At 42.8% G+C, this 19,607-nt stretch overlaps 1 protein-coding gene across 1 annotated transcript; it reads left to right on the top strand.

Annotated features, from left to right (window-relative positions):
• The first annotated feature begins 5,289 nt into the window (after positions 1 to 5,289).
• On the top strand, positions 5,290 to 15,847 carry LOC140575260 (monocarboxylate transporter 7). Its single transcript, XM_072695492.1, has 7 exons — positions 5,290 to 5,319; positions 5,846 to 5,975; positions 8,106 to 8,364; positions 10,219 to 10,362; positions 11,755 to 12,244; positions 12,329 to 12,582; positions 14,777 to 15,847. Exons 3-7 carry the CDS (start codon positions 8,151 to 8,153, stop codon positions 14,917 to 14,919), a joined length of 1,245 nt encoding a protein of 414 aa, XP_072551593.1. The 5' UTR covers positions 5,290 to 5,319; positions 5,846 to 5,975; positions 8,106 to 8,150; the 3' UTR covers positions 14,920 to 15,847.
• Positions 15,848 to 19,607: the final 3,760 nt, after the last annotated feature.

Here is a 19,607-nt window from a genome sequence, read left to right as displayed (position 1 = left end):
CATTTACCTTCAAGCCCAGTTTCACGGTGTACTCACTTAATGCTGCATTTTCCAACTCATAATGTGTCGACCTGTCTCGTAGCCGCGGTGGGAGTTTACTCTGGAGTTTGCTTTGTGGGGTAGAAAATCTTTAGTGTTCAAATCTCAGAAAATAAACCTTAAAGGAGAAGGGGAAAAAATCTCAACTTTTAATGCAAGTCCAAGTTCCAGGGCATTCGTGCTGAGATGTAGAGACAGGGGCACCATATGGGGTATAACAGTTAGGATGATTCTAAGGGCCTGTGACTGACTTTAGGGCCTTTAAACATGTATTCAGTGTTCATTTTGGCAGAATTGAGAAAGAGGCCCAAAATGCCTGGTAGCGCTCCCTGGGTGGGGATGTATTCTCATAGCCTGAGATACTGTCCTGAACACATGGCAAAGTCACCATGAAAACTTCTCTATCTAAATATCGGTCTTGGAAAGCGAACTTTTTGTGTGTGCAGGCTCTAATAGACCAACTAACCTATTGCTCTGACATTGTCAGTAGATTTTATACAGAAGCCTCATGCTGATATGAAACACAGTGGACTCTAGTATTATAGAGGCTAGTTACAATTTAGCAATAACAAATATGACAATGACAAATAACTCATTTGGGATAAAGATTTAGAGAAAAATGCATTTGTGGGAAATAAAAACACAGAGTAGGCTTATAAGGAACACATCTAGGTTTATAAGGCATTTAAAGCCCATTTCAGCCTCTTTTTAAGTACATTATTTAAATCTTTCTTAAATATGTTAAACGAGTATAAACTCCCTTAACGTATATTACTAAAATAGGAAAATAAATCCATGAAAAATATGCTTTCTATGGAGTCCCATGTTTTATTCTGAACTTGCCTGGATTACACCTGGTCACTTCATCCGTGTTGAATATCTGGACTAGGCCAAGCCATTTAAAAATGCAAGTGTGAATGTATCCAAACCACTTCAGGAGGTGGTCTGAGATGCATTTGCTCCACATTGTGTTATAGCAGTGAAAATGCATCTGTCTCACATTCATTTATACTGACATTACTGGCATTTAGCAGACGCTCTTATCCAGAGCAACTTACAAAAGTGCTTCCCTGTTTACTCAGAAAATACCCTTAGCTAGTTTGTATTGGCTAGATACCTCTAAGCTTAGATACTACAGTATGGGGACACCCAGAAGAAGTTTGTTCCACCACTTCGGTGTCAGGACAGAAAAAAAAGTCTGGATGCTTGTCTTTTATGGATCTTGAGGGATGGTGGGTCAAGCCAAGCCATACTTAAAGCTCCAAGGGCCTTCGACAACCAGAGACGCAATTGACTACCCAGTGTAAACGCATGTGGCTAAAATCTGATCAGGATACAATCCAGATGCTAGTCACATGAAGTTACTAGGTCTAAACAGAGTCTATGGGGGTAGCATTGCCCCTAAATCCTACCCTGCATATGTATCTAGCCTCAACTCCACTGTTGCTTAAGAACTCCTCAAGTATGCTAAAGAAAATGCTCATTTGCTATTCCAATCCCTGTGGTCAGAATTTTAGATGTAGGTGCACCTCAGTACTCTACTGACCTACATGAAATACTGCAAGAAAAAAGACACAGACAAATGGCCTCTCTGACAGACACGAAGGAGCTGACTGCTAGTATATGAGCTGTGTCCGTGTGGCTTGGGGGATTTTCAAAAGCAGTGGGCCATTACGCCATAGCTCACCCTGCAGGCCTTCAGTCTCACGAGTGGAGGCACTATTGACTAGCATTGGCAAAGCAAGTCATTCATCAAACACTCTGAAGTGTTTAACGTACTGTAAAGCAGCTTAGCATCCAAGTTCAAGACTGGAAGAGCAAGCTGAAGTGAGCAACTGTATCCGGCCCTTTATCTGGACAGTCATTGTTTAATTAACGGTTCTTATATGCTTCCCTGGTTTCTTACAAGAACTCACCATACGTTTATCATCTGGTTCCTTTATTATAAATCTGAGAATCAGCAATATTGTGGCCTGAGTGAATAGAGAATGAGCAAATTTTGTTTCCATGCACGACAGTTTAATCTTCTGCAGAAATTCATTACCCTTTTAACAGCAGCAGGCGGCGAGAGAAGGGAGAGTGTGTTAACTATTAAAAAAGATTTTATGAGTCCCAAAGGTTGTTTAATTACTTTTTGGGTGTAAATTTATTTCACGGGTATTTTTTTCTTTTCCCTCCCGCAAATGAAACATCAAAAGTTGCAGCGTAATTTTTTTTTACAGCAGAATTCAGCACAGCAGCCAACAGTTATTAAAAGCAATTATTTGCCTGTTTTTGTTCTGCAAGTGAGCAAAAACCCAAGTAAAATTTGCTTTAGATTATAACTGGATATGTAAAGTATTTTTGGTACATGCCAATGGCTGCAGGAAACATGGGCGGTGCAACGTCTCTCAAGAGTGAAACAACACAGGTCTAGCGCCTCTGCTGGCTGGTTGCAGTAAAATGTGTAGCTTCACCAATCCCCATATCCTTCACAGACAAAACATTTCCCCTCTCATTTTCCTCCTCTAAACTGTCTTTCCATCTCCAGTGTCTCCAAATTCCAACAGTTAGTTTTCCCTGTGCTTGTACTGCTATAATCATAAGAAGGCGGAGCTACATTTAGGAATGTGAAAGTGATTGACAGCCTTGGCTTGGAGGCACCCTTTGTGTTCAGTACATGGAGTAGCTGAGTTGTAGTGGAGCTTACCTGAGCTGCACTTTTACAGTTGTAAAATTCCACTTACCGGACAAACTAGGGATCCAGGGGAAAAATCTGATCTGCCTCTGCGCTGTAAGCTCAATGAAGACGGTCTGAGACATGCTTAGTCTAGGAGAAGGGGTCTGGTCTACCAAAGGAGTTTCTGCCTCTTCCCATACTATGCAGGCTCTGGTTGCAAATTTTGACACAATGGCAGACCGCTTTGGCTTCCATGGCATCCATGCTTTCTATAGTCATTGGTACTTTTACTTAGTATACTCAGTTGTTTTTAGGTGAATGCCTCTGCATTATTAATAAATTCGGAGAATGCTATCAGGATATGATAACGTGGACTGTATAAGGGAGGGAATTCTGAGAACTGGTATGGAGTTCAGGCGGCTTCAGCTTGGAGATAGGAGACCAGACCCTCTGATAAGTGGAGCTAGAACTGAGAGATATGAACTGAGAGTTAAATAGAGGAGGCTTTGGTGGGGTGTGAGAAGTCGGTCATGAACCTGGAAGATAAAAAAGGGCATTTATAGGTTGTTAGATAAGAAGCAGAAGGAGGGCTTCAGGCAGGTCCCTGCTCCCAAAATGCAGTTATTTCATAACTTCACTTCAGAAACATAGGACATGGGACCCAGGACTAATCTCTTGGTTATGCTGACCAACCCTTTTCCAAGCCTTCCTATAAGCTCTGCTTTACAGTCAGTTATTGCTTTGTTTTGTTAGGAACCACCGACTAAAAGGAAGGAAGACCTTCTCTGAACGTTAGGATGACCTTTGTTAGCACAGTGTATGTAGAGTGTGTATATTCACAGATTACCTCGAGGTCACTTCGTGGGATGTGAATGTGGTTTACCAGTGTGGGATTAGAAATGTAGGGCTGTGGTAATGTAGAATGATATTATTGATATTATATAAAATAATATTTGAAAGACATTTGTTTTTCTCTCCAAACTCTGTTAATTGTGTTAATTCGTAAGCCAGCCATCATGCCACTGGGTCAAAGGTAATATGGAATCCTGGCTGCCCAACACACACCTCAATGCTCATGTAGCTTTTGTACATAAAGCACAATGCCATGTAGTTGCATATTAACCAGCTGAACTTGGGGTTTTAAGTAATATACTGGAGTTCACTCAAAAAACGTTTAATTATTGGAATGTAGAGTTGTTCTCTACATTGCATCACAATGTCATCATGAACGGACCAATAGAAATGCCCCTTCGTTTTCCTTCTTTTGGGATTTTAGAGACACACGGGTTTTGCATGACAGCAAAGAGATAAAACAATTTACTAGTTTATTAGATACACTTACCTTTGTACCTACACCCACTGGCCATTTTTTATCAGGTACACATGCCATGATAAATGAACTACCCTGTCATTAAACAGAAAGGGCCTGGGTGGTCGATCATGCTCAGATGAACATAATATTTGTGATGCGGTGAGATTCACACCTTACTGGTTTGAATGATCTGCCAACCCTAAATATTTAGCCAATAGTGATCCTGGAGTCAGCCAACAACTAATGAAGGCTTTAAGATAAGCTATAGTCTCTAACTGCAGATTTCTAACTAGCCTACCTACAAAATGAAAGGCTACGTTTTGTGTATGACTGTTATATAAAATTCTTGTTAATGTTATCATTTGTATTCTGGTATGGGAACCACGATCACAATAAAGACATAGCATTAATTGGTTTAATTAAGTAGTAAAATGAATCCAGAAATGGTCACAGTTCATGTGGTCAAGTTTCTCAATCCTGCGTGCATGGCAATGAATTAACAAAAAAAAATTCTTTCCATTAATAGTTTAAAAAAAGGAATACAGGTACATAAACATAAAAAGCTACATATAAACAATGTAAAACAACATTAGAGCATTTTTGTTCCTGGCTGCTTCAAAGGTATAAATGACATAATTTCCTCTTTGTGATGTCATTTAAAGCAACAGTGTATTATTTACAGACAAAACAAGTTAATGTGACGGGGTGGTAAGTCAAACCGAGGCAAACAAACATAACATTTTATAAGAAATAATGTTTTTATTTTTAATAAATATATTGTATGTAAACAGGGACACATATAATACTTAAAAATAAAAATATATATTAAAAATTATACGGGATTAATACGGGGTGTATATATATATATTTGCTTATATTTCAGGTGGAAATGTCACTACAGACATGTCAAAATAAGTAACATAGTATGTTAGTCCTGAGAAAATAGTAGTCCCATATTACATATAAACAAGAACACTTGAATACATGAATAGCTTTTAGCTTTGTTAACACACTTTGGCACATTTATTCTGCTTAACGCATCTCGCCAAACGTTACGCAAATGGCACCCATTTCGTGGAATGACTCTACTTTCCTGTTCTGACTGTCACTTATTTGATCTAAAACAGAAAACCAACACAGTCTGGTCATCTGTCAGCCTCCCAGTGAATAACTCAGTACTGAACACATGGCTAAAACGTTAGCCAATATTACTGTGAACTGGGGATTCTAGGAATGGAGAAGCAGGAAGCCTGAAGTGCTGTCCTAAGCATAGAGAAGCAGCTCAGCTAAGGACTGCACACCTGAGCAGGTAATTATCAACCGAAGCGAGAAAACGTGTTGACTTTTCAAAGCGTTCTGGCCAGGCTTCAGTCGGATCATTCCCCGGCCTAGGCTGTAATGATAATGGAAAACTGCATTACATTTGTTTTGCCAAGCTGAGTGAAATCACAGTCTCAGCACGATTTGCGTAATGGAGCTCTCAACAGAGGGACGTCTGACAGCCAGAATATCCGAATAATAAAGCGATCGGTTGTTACATTACATGGCCGAGAGTGTCTCAGCATAACACCTACCTCCAAAGTGTTTCAGTGTGGGCTAGAGAGTGTTCTTTTCTCTTTTTTTCTGATGTACCATGAATTCTTTCTCTCTGAATCTCTGAATCTCTTCCCTCCTGTTCTTGAGAGGTTCTGCACACGGCCTGTCTGTTTGCTGTCTGCAGTGACCTTTGTATCCTCAAAGAACCTGTGTAAGCTCTGTCTCAGAGGCTGGGCCAGCATTGCAGTGCAGTGAAAGGGCAGGTGAGTTAGGCTGCAATGTGTGTTTACGGTTTGCAGGCTGAAGCATGGACCTTCTTGGATGGCAGCACCGCCCCCCCCCAAAAAAAGCAAACCACCAGCTCTGGCTTTAACCACTCATAGATCTGCTCTTCAAGACCTACTTGGGAACATCTGTACAATGTGAAAGGTAGGGTCATGAAACTCAAGAGCCAGGCCTCTTTTTAACAAAAGAGGTCAAATTAGCTTGTTGGAAGGATCAGCAATGTCCGTGGTATTTCCATGCATGTTATTCTGTTGTTATTCCTAAGTTCAGTAGAAATGATAAAAGGTGGAAACAATATATAAGACAGAAGTATTGGGACACTTGCTCATTTATTGTTTCTTCTGAGATCAAGGGCATTAAAAAGAGTTTAGCCCACTTTTGTTGGAGTAACTGTCTCTACTGTCCAGGGAAGAAGGCTTTCTACTAGATTTTGGAAGAGTATTGCTGTGAGGGTCTGATTGCATTCAGCTACAAGAACATTAGCGAGGTCAGGATGTTGGATGCTCACCACCCCATCTCATCCTTAACTCCCCAACTCATCCCAAAAGTATTGAATGGAGCTCCACCATCATTGCAGAGAACATAGTTCCACTGCTCCACAGCTCAATACTGGCTTTATATATGCCCCTCGAGTCCACCATGCCGAATGCTAGCCCACCTGGCATTCGGTGTGGTGCCAAGGTTCATGTTTATCTGCCCCATTATTTTTCTGTTGGTAGTATTTCTCTATATCTCTGTCAGCAATAGATGCTACTTAATGTAGCTAAATGCATCATCATTAGAAGGTGTGTCCACAAACATTGGGACATATAGTGTAGGTAGGGTAGTTGGGAGAGCGAGGAACGGAAGTAGAAGAAATACTACATGTTTTAAAAGTCTGTTATTCCACTTTAAGCTTACGTACAGATGTGTGAGGGCTTGTGTTGTGCAGAACACTTCATTAGTAAGTGAATGATTAATACTTAGCTCAATGGATGGTGTATAATTAGCCAACTGTTGTGGCATTTTGAGATAATGACTGGTGAAGTAATTCATTTCCCCTGTGGTACTCCCACAAAGTCCTCTCAATGACTGTAGAGCTTTAGATTACCCATTCCAGTTCCAGAGTGTTATCTTCATATTTCACTTCTTCTCTTGGGTGCAACATTGCCCAAAAGTTCAGTTCCAGGACACGGTGGGTTCTGAAATATATGTTTTAATTTATTTTTAATTATTTATTTAAAATATGAATCATAATTATTAAACATTAATTAAATAACTCATTAGCATTGGTTAAAAAGTAGCCTTCGCTCATCGTTTACTTGCGAGTTTGCCATCATGGTTCATACTACTGTATTAGGATCAGTTCTACAGCGCTGGCACTTATATAATAGGTAACTCAGTACAATAAAAAATGAAGCTCTTATTGTTTTGGTAGCAGATGTTTCATTTAATATTGCAAATGCTGTTAACCGAAGGAAAGTCCTGAAACAGGGCTGCTGTGGGTATTAATGAAGTCATTTAGGAATAAGAAGGTAGCTGCAAGGCAATGATGGAGGTCTTTTCTCTTGCTGGAATTCTCCCACACAAATACACCAAACCTTTATACAAAGATATTTCACACACCAAAATGATAACAGTCAATTACTGGGACACCTGCTCATTCATTGATTCTTTCAAAATTAAGAGAATTACAAAGACGTTTACCCTGCTTTTGCTGGCGTAACTTTCTCTATTGTCCAGGGAAGGCATTCTTCTAGATTCTGGAGCATAGCTATGAAGATTTGGTTGCTTTTAATGACAAGAGCTTTAGTGAGGTCAGGATGGTAGATGATCACCAGCCCACCTCATCTCCAACTTCGCAACAACCAAAAGTATTGGATGAAGCACCAGACATCATTCCAAAGAATACAGTTCCACAGCTCAATGCTGGAGGGCTTTATACCCCCCCTAGCCCACGTCTGGCATGGGGTGCCAAATATGTTAATGTGTATTTGCTCTAGAGACTCTTCTCAATTCTCATTTGCAGCTTCTTAAAATAGCTAAACACATTCATTAGGAGGGGTGTCCACAAACATTTGGACATATAGTACAAGTTTCATCTTCAATTGCATATCAGCCTCTTTTCTTTGGGAATAAATGCAGTTTTTATGTGTTGGGTTTCACTGAGTTGCCTGACCGAGTTGCCTGCGTTCACCGTGCCTCGTGTTTTCACTGGACGAATGGCTTCCAGTGTAATCATATGCCCGACACACAAGTTGTAATGGATATTCCCTGGTGAATGTGTTCTCCTAGAAGCCAGATGACCCTGTGAACGCAAGCTCCACTTCTGTAACTGAGATGGAGTCAGCAGTTCAGAGGCGTGTGGCTGGGCCTCCTGATGGAGGCTATGGCTGGTTCATCGTGCTCTCCACTTTCCTCGTCTTCGGGCTGACTTTCGGTGTGATCAAGTCCTTCGGAGTGTTTTATGTGGAAATTCATCGCTACTTCGCCACGACAGCGACGGCCAGCTCATGGATTACATCCATCTCTGTAGCGACTGTACACATCGGAGGTATGCTCTACTGATTCACCTTCTAGCTTATAGGCATGCTAACATGGCTAGAAATCAATGGAAGCTTGCAGCAGTCAATAAGCCTGATTGCATTTGTATAGTGGTGCTTTTTGGTGGCTGTTTGTTTTCATTGTGAGCCATGTTAGCTTTCTGACTGGAGTATTTCTGAAGGACCTTTTAACATCTTCTTTGCATATATGCTAAGAAGGATGGATTTTCCTTTTGCAGAGAAACAATGATAAGCTCTGGCATTATTAGCTGGTTTACAGCGCTACAACAGACTCACGGAAGTCTTATCACAGAGTCTTACCAGATACATTTACGTCTTATCCAGAGCAACTTACAAGGTTACTCATATTACAGAGTTGGGCCAATGTAGCGTTAGGAGTCTTGCCCAAGGACCCTTATTGGTGTAACGCACCATCCGGGTCACCCAGACCGGGAATCAAACCCCAGTCTCCCACATGGTGTGGTAGCTCACTGGCAGGTAGTGGTGTTATCTGTTGCGCCACATCAACTACCAGATAGTGTTGATGTCCTCTCAATGAGTCCTTTCAGTGTGATGTTCTGTTAGCAAGCTGAAAAGATTGTACCTGGTTAGCTTTTAGCCTTGCGCCCACCCGCGTCCCTGGGTTTGGCTTTCCTGATTCTTTCCTGAGTCTTACTGCTACTGTTTGTGAGGGAGCAGACAATGGAGACAAGAGGTGATAAAACCCACTCAGCCAGTGTTAGCTTTTTTAGCCTAGCACACGTTTGCCCCTCCCCACAGTTACGAGGCCTAGTTCTTGTAGTGACCTGTATTCCCATAACTAGCAGAGTCTGGAGGTGCTGAGCTCCTCTCCAGTATCTGCAACACCATGTTCTAATGAAGCCATGTTGCAGCTTTGACTGGGGGTTTCGCTATTCGCTATTTTAGGGGCATAAATATAACAGTTAGATAAGAGTTTTGGGGGGTTTGGAATTGGCCTGTTTTCCAGCCCTGATTGAAGGAATAACAACAGTGTTTGAGGTTCACGGTATGTCGGTTCCATGCACCGAAGGCTCATTATTCAACCATCACAAGGAAAATCCAGTTTTCACAATTCTAGGGCACCTTTAATAACATTATGAAACACATCATACTGCAGCTTTCCATAATGCATAGAGTCTTCATTTAGTCCCTCAATCATGTCTACTCTTGACCTGCTCTTTAGCTGCACAGTTCCCAGTGAGATGAGATTCGGGCTCTGGTTTAATAGCTTTAATAATATGATCTTGATCTTAAATTATGTTTGTAGCGCACTCAGGTTCCCTGGGCCGAGTGAAATCTTCATCACAGCATGACTGTATCTCCATGATTGGTTGCCTTGTCTTTCACCACCAGAGGGCAGCTCCTCAGTAGCTTTCTCAGCCATAAACATCTCTGTGACATGCAGAGAACCAATTTGAATTTCATAAGCTCAAACTCCACAAATGTCAAGAAGTGCTCCTGCACAGACCTTTCATCACACCTCATCTCACACTTGTCTCTACAAACAGCCTGGGCACTGGAGCATGCTCAGTAGCAAAAGCATGGCTAGATACAATCTTCATGTTCCTGAGCTGCCGCGAAGGAAAGATCATGTTATTCATTGCTTTGGTCAAATGCCATGATTAAATACAGGGACTTCCAACCACAGGCAAAGAAAATCAGATTGTCAAACAATGTGCGGCTGAGTGAAGAGTAACAGAGCAGGGCTGTGTAAATATGAAACGGTGTCCCATTCTCCTTCTATGTGCCCCTCAGCGTAGTGGAGTTTTATGTGCTGTCAGTGCGCCTGGCTCTCTGCAGTACTGTATTTCATGGCTGGTGTCCCTTGTGTGTGTCTGGTGCAGCCCCAGTTGGCTCAGTGATGAGTGCGTGTGTTGGCCACAGAGCAGTGGTGATGCTGGGGGGACTGCTGAGCAGCGTAGGCATGGTGGCTGGAGCGTACGCCCAAAATCTGCTCCAACTGTACATCACTGTGGGGTTCCTAACAGGTAAGGAGGGATGCCTCAAATGAATGAAACACATCACATCACAACTCTCACAAACATTATTACATCTCTATACACTGTCAGAAAATAATTTTCGGTGATCAGGGGGTAATGTGTGCACCCTGGATTAGATTGTCTTCGTTTCCAGGCCGTAAATCTAGATTTCAGGTCTAGTTTTAGAACAGTGAAATGCAATGCTGGGGGCAAGTCCAGTGAATAACCTGATAAGGTACAAAAACAATGCACATATGGATGGCTGTCATAATGTCTAGAACAGACAGACACTTAACAAAGAAACAGGGATATAGCATTATAGCTCTTAAAAGTGGAGCTCTGTCCTTTAGAGAACTTGAAAATAAAGCCAGTATGTGGTGAGTACAGTTCCTACACCATCAAACGACTCTTGGAAACTTGAGAACACTAAAAAGGTCTGCAAAAGAAAGAGGTCTAACAGACTCCCAGAATCCACAACAGCATCAGAAGATATGTTTCTGAGAGTCTCCAGCTTGTACGATGGGCAGCTCACATGACAACACCTTGTTGAACAGCTTAACAGGAGAGTTACTTGGAGCTGTAGGTTTGACAGGTGTAGTAGTAGTAAGAAGGTCAGTGGTCTACTGAAAACTTGGCCTGTGGTGTATGTGGTCAACTCATTGTATCACTTCCAGTGCCTTCACAATCCAGGACCAGAAGCTGGATTACAGGTCTGGGATAAAGGTCCTCTTTACCATATGTGTTCATTTCTAATGAAACATCTACTAAGAGCCTGTTAAGACTGTGTTCTTCTTCATCACCATTGGCATTGACATACAGGCTTTGCAGAACTATGGGTGCTGTAAGGTTAGGATGACGCAGAGTCCTGTGAATAGACAGTGATCCACAAATATTGTACTGTTTATTTATAAATGAGCTCAGACATGAAAGTTTTAGGTGGCCCAAACGTCTTACCATTGTCTCTGAGCAGAGCAGAAGCACTGCTCCATTTTGGCAGGTTTCTGTAACAAGCTGTCTTCCATGCCCCAGTGGCTGACGGTTTGGATTTTGATGTATTTGAGTTTTCCGGTGTTGGTGATGGGCTGTAATCTTTGTGTTCTCCATTGATGGTGGAACAGATCCAGAAGTTACGTTTTCTTTTTAATTTGATTTAAAAGCGCTCCATGTTTCACTCACAATATTCCACCTCAGGGTCACCGAACAATCCAGTGATCTTTTAATAGAATTTCCCAAATAGGATGTCAGTGTTTTGCCTTCACACTAAAATTTCAGAGTTTCTGAGACTGTAAAAATATCCCAATTATTCTGAAATAAATAATCCCTGCCTCTGGCCCACATCTGCTCTATCATTGTTCTCGTTGTTGGTGTGATCCACTGGTCTCTCTGCTCTATTGTCTGCAGGTTTTGGCTATGCCCTGACATGGACCCCCACCGTCACCATGCTGGGTTGCTATTTTGAGAAGCGACGGCCCTTGGCCAACGCTCTGGCCAGTGCCGGCGAGTGCATCATCACTTTCCTCTTCACACCTTTTTTCCAGCTTCTGGTGGATGAGTATTCCTGGAGGGGTGCCATGCTTGTGCTGGGAGCAGTACAGCTCAACCTGTGTGTGTGTGGGGCGCTGCTGAGACCTCTCAATGACCTAGTCAAAAAGCGTCCTGCAGAAGAGGACAGGCTAGAGCTGGAGGGCCTTTCCCAGACACACACAGACCTACAGAAGACCAGCAGCAGGTCAGAAGCAGTAAAGAGCAAAGTCCTGCACTATGTAGACTACACTCTCATCACTAACCCTCGCTTCATGGTGTACTCCATGTTTGGCGTCTTTGCGGCGCTGGGTTTCTTCGCCCCAGCTTTGTTCCTGGTGCCGTACGCCCGCAGCCGGGGTGTAGAGGAGTACCAGGCTGCGGCACTGATGTCTATTTCGGCAGCTCTGGACCTGTGTGGACGGCTCCTCTTCGGTTGGGTGGCCAACCTGAGGCTGGTGGAGACGATTCATCAGCTGACAGTGACCGTCCTTCTGCTGGGTATCGTCCTGTTGCTCTGTCCACTAGCCACCACCTTCACCCAGCTGGCAGTGTTCAGTGCTGGCTATGGCATGGTGTTCGGAGCCACCGTGGCCATTCATATCACTGTGCTGGCCGAGGTAGTGGGCGTGAGCAGGCTGGGCAGTGCACTGGGCTTCTTTATGCTCATCAGAAGCAGCGGAGGACTTCTGGGACCACCCATAGCAGGTGAGGCAATCTGTCAGCAGTTGAATTTACTGATAATAAGAATGCGTAACTTAACTCAATTAATTTAATTTGTATTCATGAGGGGAGCTAGTTTATTTGATTGAGATGAGAAGTGCATAAAAAGTTTAAACTGAGTCACCAATAGGCCCCTCAGCCTCTTCCGAGGTTTTTTCATGACTCATCCGTCCTTGAAACCAAAGTCAAGGAGGCATCTGGATGCATCTTATCATTGTAAAGTGGACAGAGAGGTGGTAGGGCTTATATTATGCATGCCAGCAACCTCCAATGACTGGGCTCTTTATGAATCAATTGTAGGGATCGTGATTAGAAAGCACCACAGAAGGTTTAAAAAGGTTATATGGGAGGACTTTTATTTATCTGAGATATTTATCTATCTATTTATCTATCTAACAGGCAATTCAGACCTATTCAGGAACATCTTCCAAAAAAATCATCCCAAAAAATGTGTCATATCATGAAGGGTTTCCGATCCAGCCAGCTAAAACCAGAGGCCCTTAATGTTGCTTTATAGCCGATACTGATCAGAGCCAGTATTTGTGCTTATATTATATATAATGTACAGCCACTGACACACAATTTTGCTTGATTAGCTGGTTTGCTTGTATTTAGCTTGTATTGTTAATATTTGCTTAACATATCAGATACTGTACATTTATTTATCATGCATTTCAGCCTACTTTGGTGAAATGAATTTGCTTTCCTGTACAATAGTAGCCCAGTGCTTACACCTTACGTGCTTGTGTTTACAGAATAGGGGGCTTGTTCAAGTATAGTCAACACACATTTTTATATTCAATAGTAAAACTGTTCTACACTTTGTTAAGTGTCTCTCTCAAACACTGCTGAAGGCTGTGTATGTTTGGGGCTCCTCTACAACGTCGCCATAAATGGAGTTGGATCAGGCTTTAAATGGCCAGTATCGGATCCATTAAAACATGCCTGGATCAGATCAGGACATCCCATATAGAGAAAAGGTCAAATCTGAATGTATATCATTATTATAATTCCAACTCAACTATTGCTCTAGACTTAGAGTAAAAATGCTGAGCACTCTGACAAAATCTTCCCTTCACTCTCCTGCTACTGTGCCTCCTGCTCAGAGCCTCTCATTGATTAAGAGTAAAGCCTCTCAGGTTCTCAGGGTTTTTAGCATTTTCAGTATGGTGATGCAGAAATGAGACTGCATTATGCAATTGTCAGTCAAAGAAATATATCATTGCTGTGTCTCTCTGTCACTGCTGGGTTAATTTCATGGATTATTGGTCACTGGATAAATGGTCTTTCTTGTCTTTCAGCATAGCTGTTCCTAATACATGTCACGCTTTGCTGCCTCAGCCCTAATTTATGCCATGTTTCATAGGCTGCAATTCTCTGCAAGTCCGCGGCCGTGCATTAATGTGGCACGTACTCCCAAACAGTACTGTGACAATACATCAAAAAGGACGACAATGGCGCCAAACATATCACAGCAGCGATGAGAAATGGCAGGCATAGAATAGCAGTGCGTTCTGCGGCGGCAGTCTTTTACCCGCGACGTCCTGAAAAGATAACCACTCTTATTAGGCCTGTAGATGACAGTGGTAATGTTTAGTGCCTAAACGGCCGAATAAGCTTGTGCACACTGCACATGTTTATCATCCATTCAAATATATTGCACCGCTTTTCCTCAAGTCGTTTGCAGTGATGCCACAGAGCTTAGAAAAGAGAGCACCATCTACCCACCTGGGGTCTGAGAGAGCCAGTTGTGCTTACTCCGACTCTGGCTGCTGATGGCAAAGCAGCATGGCTGGGGATTCAAACTCATGACCCCCTTGCCACTTGGCACTCAGCTACTCCCTTGAACAGAAAGGTCATTCTGGAGGACTCTTCCAGCCAAGGCTGTCAGTCACTTTGTTCCTGGGTGTAACCCCAGGTGTGAGTGCTGAGCTGCACTGATGCTTTCGAATTACCATTCAGGGGTAAAGCCAGGCATACTGAGGAGAAGAACAAGGTGGAGTGAGATGAGGTGTTGCAAGCTAATTTCTTTGTGGTGCATTCGCTCTTCAGCTGTTTATGGTGAAATAGTGCAGTGTAAGCACAAATTTAGCAACTGTGCTTCGAAAGACACTGTACAAACTGAACAAAGGTTGGATGATTGATGTATGAATAAACGTGTTCTCCTCTGTTCTTCCAGGACTCTTCATAGACAAAATGGGCAACTATAGCACAGGCTTTCTGATGGCAGGCGTCGCCCTTATACTGTCCACCTTCTTCCTGCTCTTACTGCATCAGATGACCAAAAGGGGCTGGTGTTCCCAACCCCAAGCAAGCAGATGATCTGGACAAGTGAAATAAGGGATCATCTGTTTATAACAATAGAGTGGAAGAACTGATTTCCATGGCCCTGTTTTACTAGGACAGTGAAAATGTCAACATCATGACTGACACCCACCACATCATGACTGTCACCCACTCACCCCCATCTGCCATCTCTTTAATATTGATATTATGTGATTTTTTTAAAAATGTCTGTAGAATTACAGAGTGCTCCTAAACATCAACCACATTATCTGTCAAACATGGTGGAGGCACTGTCATGGCATGGACAGGTATTGCTGCCAATAGAACTGTTAATAGATATAGCAGGATGAAGTGTGAAGTGTGTAGAGCTGCTATAGATCTTATGGATACTTTTGACCTATTTTACTGAGGGAAAAGAGTTGGGAGAATTACGATCCAGAATTGCCTTAGCAACTCATGAAGCTCACTCAAGATGGACTGAAGAATCTTGCGTCTTAGGACTTCTGAAGATCTATCAGAAGATCATACGCTATCATTTTTGGCCTCCCATTTTTGACAGCCACTGTTTCCAAATTCTGCACTGGTTTGAGTTAAGTTAAAAGCATTACCAGTAGCATTGCCAAGCAGTGTCTAGAGCAGGGTTGGGCAATTCCGGTCCCAGAATTCACAGCCCTGGCAAACTGTGCTGGACCCTGGATCCTGTTACCCAGCCTCTGGATTGATATAGCTCCTTCCAATACCTTTGGAATTTGGACACCTGACCACTTACGAGTGTATAACTTTGGCAGTTGAGAGGAAACTGCACACTCTCCAGTATACCCTTGATTGTGGAAGAAACACTGGAGAAGCAGGCGTCTTTTGTACGATTAGGCTGGACTTAATCCTTGTCTAGGCTTACAGTATTCACCCTCACTGAAAACTGAGTTTTGGAGGAATAAATAAATAAATATCTAAATAAAGATAATTTGCACCCAATAAGCAACACCTTTGCAACCACCTGGGATACCACCCGAAACAACATTGCATTCACCACAGTGACCACCTGGAACACCATAGCAACCACCTAGCAACCACCTAGCAACACTATAGAAACCACTTAGCAATTTTGGAAGAAATACTGATTAATAAGGTGTTTACGAACATTTGGACATAGTGGTCCAGTTTCCCAGATAACCCTCACTAAAAATATAGATATTTTGGAAGAATGAATATATATATAAAGATAGTTTGCACCCACTTAGCAACACCTTAGCGACCTCCTGGGATGCCATAGCATGCACCTATCCACACCATAGCAACACCATAGTACACACTTAGCAACCACCTGAAATGACATTGCATTCTCCATGGCAACCACTTAGCAACCATAGCAACGCCATAGTACCCATTTAGCAGCCACCTGAATTGTCATTGCATTCAGCCACCTTGATGTCTGCCTGTAGTTTTTGTACTCCCTCATCGTTCATTTAAATTAATTAAATAAATAAATAAATATAATTATATAGTTTAGAGTGAAACAATGGAGTGCATCTATGGTTAAGAGTGAAACAATAATGGTTAAATCATGAGTGTCTTGCTTAGTGTGGAAATCCTCTTAGCGGTCTCCATCTAGTGGTGAGAAGAGGTGAGCCAACAGCAAGCAAATGACTTTATTTATGGCAAATATAAAGAAATTAGCTGGCGGATTTGTTCATTGGGGCTATAAATCATGCTTTTATAAGATAGATGTAATAGTTGGCACTTTATAATGAACGTGGGGTAATCCATTACAGAGCTTTCTTATCCCGTACCGAAGACTGGCCATAATGACTCAATTATGTAATAATGTGGTGTGGAGGCCTCTAGGCTAAAGCACTCTCAGCATGGAGCTCTGACAGATCTTACTCTGGGATCTCTGCGACGTATTGGCTGCACACATCCTGCAGTTTCCTGTTTACCCTGGGTTATAAAACAGGATACTGTAGCATCCCAAAACCAAGCCATTTGTACAGTGAGTATCAAAGGCATACTCTTGATGCTATCTTCACTGGATACTCCATCTTCTCCCAGCATCTCCACTGGCTACTGGCTTGTTTGTAGCCTTCAAAGATAAGTGACTTTGCAAATTGGAAAATATCCGAGGAGTCGTGATAGAAATCTTACCCCTGGACTAACACAAATAAGGCTGAATGAACTCGTCACCCCCTATAAATCTCAGAAAATAAACGAGGCGCTGATGTTTGGCCACGGTAAGCAGTTTTACAGACACAAGCCGTGTCTTCTCCAAATGACCACAAATATTTATCTTCTATCCCTCTGTATCTCACATACACACACACACACACACACGAAACACTGTGTCACTTTTCCTGTAGTTTGTCTAGGAGTTACCTGCAGCACGGATATACAGTTCATCAGACATCCATTACACCGGCCTTTGCAGTAAGGGGAATTCACTCACACAGCCAAAAGAAATGCAATTATGGTGCTTGTCCACAAATGCACACACACACACAGTGGCACATAATACAGCCACTCAGGGACGGACGAGCCCCCACCTATTATCAGATAAAAAGCGGAATGTAAGATCAAACAAATTGCCCCCACATTTCCGCCCAACAAAGATCCTGTTCTGGGCAGAAACACAGATCAGCCCCCTTGAACCACTTAGTCCTAATTTAACCCTTTAGTTCTTTGCCCGCAGTACATGAGAGCTTACTCACAGACTGGCTAAGCTACTGCAGAAACATTAGTAGTGCTTTATTATCATGATGGCTGTGCATTTTGTTATCCGATGTATATTCTACTTCCTCTTATTATTAATACAATATATGGACAAAAGTATTGGGACACCTGCTCACTGTCTCTATACTGCAATTTCCTTCAGGATCAATAGAGTGTTATCTTACCTACTGTTCAGGGTGGAAGGCTTTCTACAAGAATTTGGAGGAGCATTGCTGTGTGGATTTAAATGCAATCAGCGACAAGAGCATGAGTGCAGCCAGGATGTTTGATGATGATCACCACCCCATCTCATTCCCAACTCCCCAACTACCCCTTAAAGTATTGGACGGAGCACCAACCATCATTCCAGAGAACAGAGCTCCACTGCTTCACAGCTCAGTGCTTGGGGGGCTTTATACCCCTCCAGCTCATGCCTGGCATTAGGCAGCATGGTGCCAATAGGACTCGTGCATTCGTTAAAATGGGTGTCCACAAACATTTGGACATATAATGTATTTTCTGCTGTATTTTTGCTGACATACTTCTCCCGCAGTTTTCAGAATATCAACGTATTTCAACTCCAGATTGTTCGGCCCACCAGGCACCACCACAACCGTTGTGCAAACACCCTTGCAACCACCTGCAACACCTTAGAAACCACCATGGTAACCACTCGGCTGTGGAGCCTTGGAAGTGCGCTCTCTGGAATGATGGCCGGTCATGTTCACCCTCACAAAAATAAGGAATTGTATAAATTAATAAATAAATTTAAAAAAAAGTCTGCACACACTTAACCCGCGTAACACCATGGCAACCACCTGGAAGCACCTTAGCAACACCATAGCACCCGCTGGTCTGTGAAGCAGTGGAATTGCACTGGCCTGTGGTGTTCATCCTTATCCTCACTTTGGAAGCGAAATAAATAAATAAATGATGAAAAAAAAACATGCCCATTCCCTCACTGTGTCCAGCAGAGGTGGGCATTCAGCGAGGAGTACAGCAGGCTGAAGTGAAACGGGCGAGGAAAGTGGGGCACATGCTGTTTGAATGCAGCCGACTTTTCCTTTAAACTTGTATGGACAGCGACTCCTTTGAAGCCCTTAATTGGAAACAGTTGATTGACCACGGCTAAATAGCTCCATAGGATCCCTGATCCATCTGCCATCCTATAACTCCCTCCCTTGCCCTGGCCCCCCAGTGCTGACCTTGAGGGTGGACTCCCGCCTGGGCAGTCCCCATGGAAACAGCCAGTTGAAATGTTTTCGGTTTGACCTTGCTCACACGGGTCAGTGTGTGGAATTTCGGCCCAGCTACCTGAGTTGAAAGAGTCTGACGGAGGGAACGGGCGGGTGGGGAGTAAAGAAGAGAGAATACACAGTATGGTGCTGTACGTACAGTGGAAGGATTAACCCTATGTTCTACGTCATCACTGTCCAATGAAAAAAAACATGCATCTCTAAAACGGTGACTTTACAGGAGAAGGCTACTGATAAGTGTTGTCCTCTTTAACCTGTTACAGTCCGCTGCCAGAGATTAGATGTCATGCATGTCCATTAAAATGCATTAGCCTGTGGTTCTGGACCTCCGTCCTCCTTGAACATCTCCCATAAAAAAACAGACTTGTTTGGTCTCTATGTGAAGATAGATGCTGTACTTTGACTCTTATTGTGGTAGGAGCTACCTGTAGGTCCTGTGATGACATTTTAGGGTTGTAGGCCACTGCTTTACAGATCTTGTGGTCTCTGCTCTTGGGCTGGACATGCTAGGGCAGTCATCAAATGTTCTCCAGGTGTAAATGATTTAGCAGACAGTGGAACTGCTGTGTGGAACTGATTTCTGATTGTTCTGAGATCTTTTTAAACCCCTTTTCATCAGACTCATCTGCAGCTACAACCTTCTTTCTGAAGGCCTCAGAGAGCTTTCTGGATCTGGCCATGTTTACCTCCACCACTCACTTTTAAAATCAAGAGCAAACCAAACTTAATGTCTTAATGTTAAGGTTTAATAAGACAGGCTCCTCC

This window comes from Salminus brasiliensis, chromosome 13 (genome assembly GCF_030463535.1).
Source record: "Salminus brasiliensis chromosome 13, fSalBra1.hap2, whole genome shotgun sequence".
NCBI classification, from domain to species: domain Eukaryota; kingdom Metazoa; phylum Chordata; class Actinopteri; order Characiformes; family Bryconidae; genus Salminus; species Salminus brasiliensis.
Note: the sequence above shows the minus strand (reverse complement) of the source record. Positions and strands in the feature narration are given on the sequence as shown.

What these genes read in the sequence shown, in the direction of transcription:
- LOC140575260 (XM_072695492.1), top strand. Translation starts at nt 8,151, where the DNA reads ATGGAGTCAGCAGTTCAGAGGCGTGTGGCTGGGCCTCCTGATGGAGGC. An exon ending in AGCGACTGTACACATCGGAG is followed by an intron (nt 8,365 to 10,218) that starts GTATGCTCTACT and finishes TGTCTGGTGCAG; the next exon opens with CCCCAGTTGGCTCAGTGATG. An exon ending in CACTGTGGGGTTCCTAACAG is followed by an intron (nt 10,363 to 11,754) that starts GTAAGGAGGGAT and finishes TATTGTCTGCAG; the next exon opens with GTTTTGGCTATGCCCTGACA.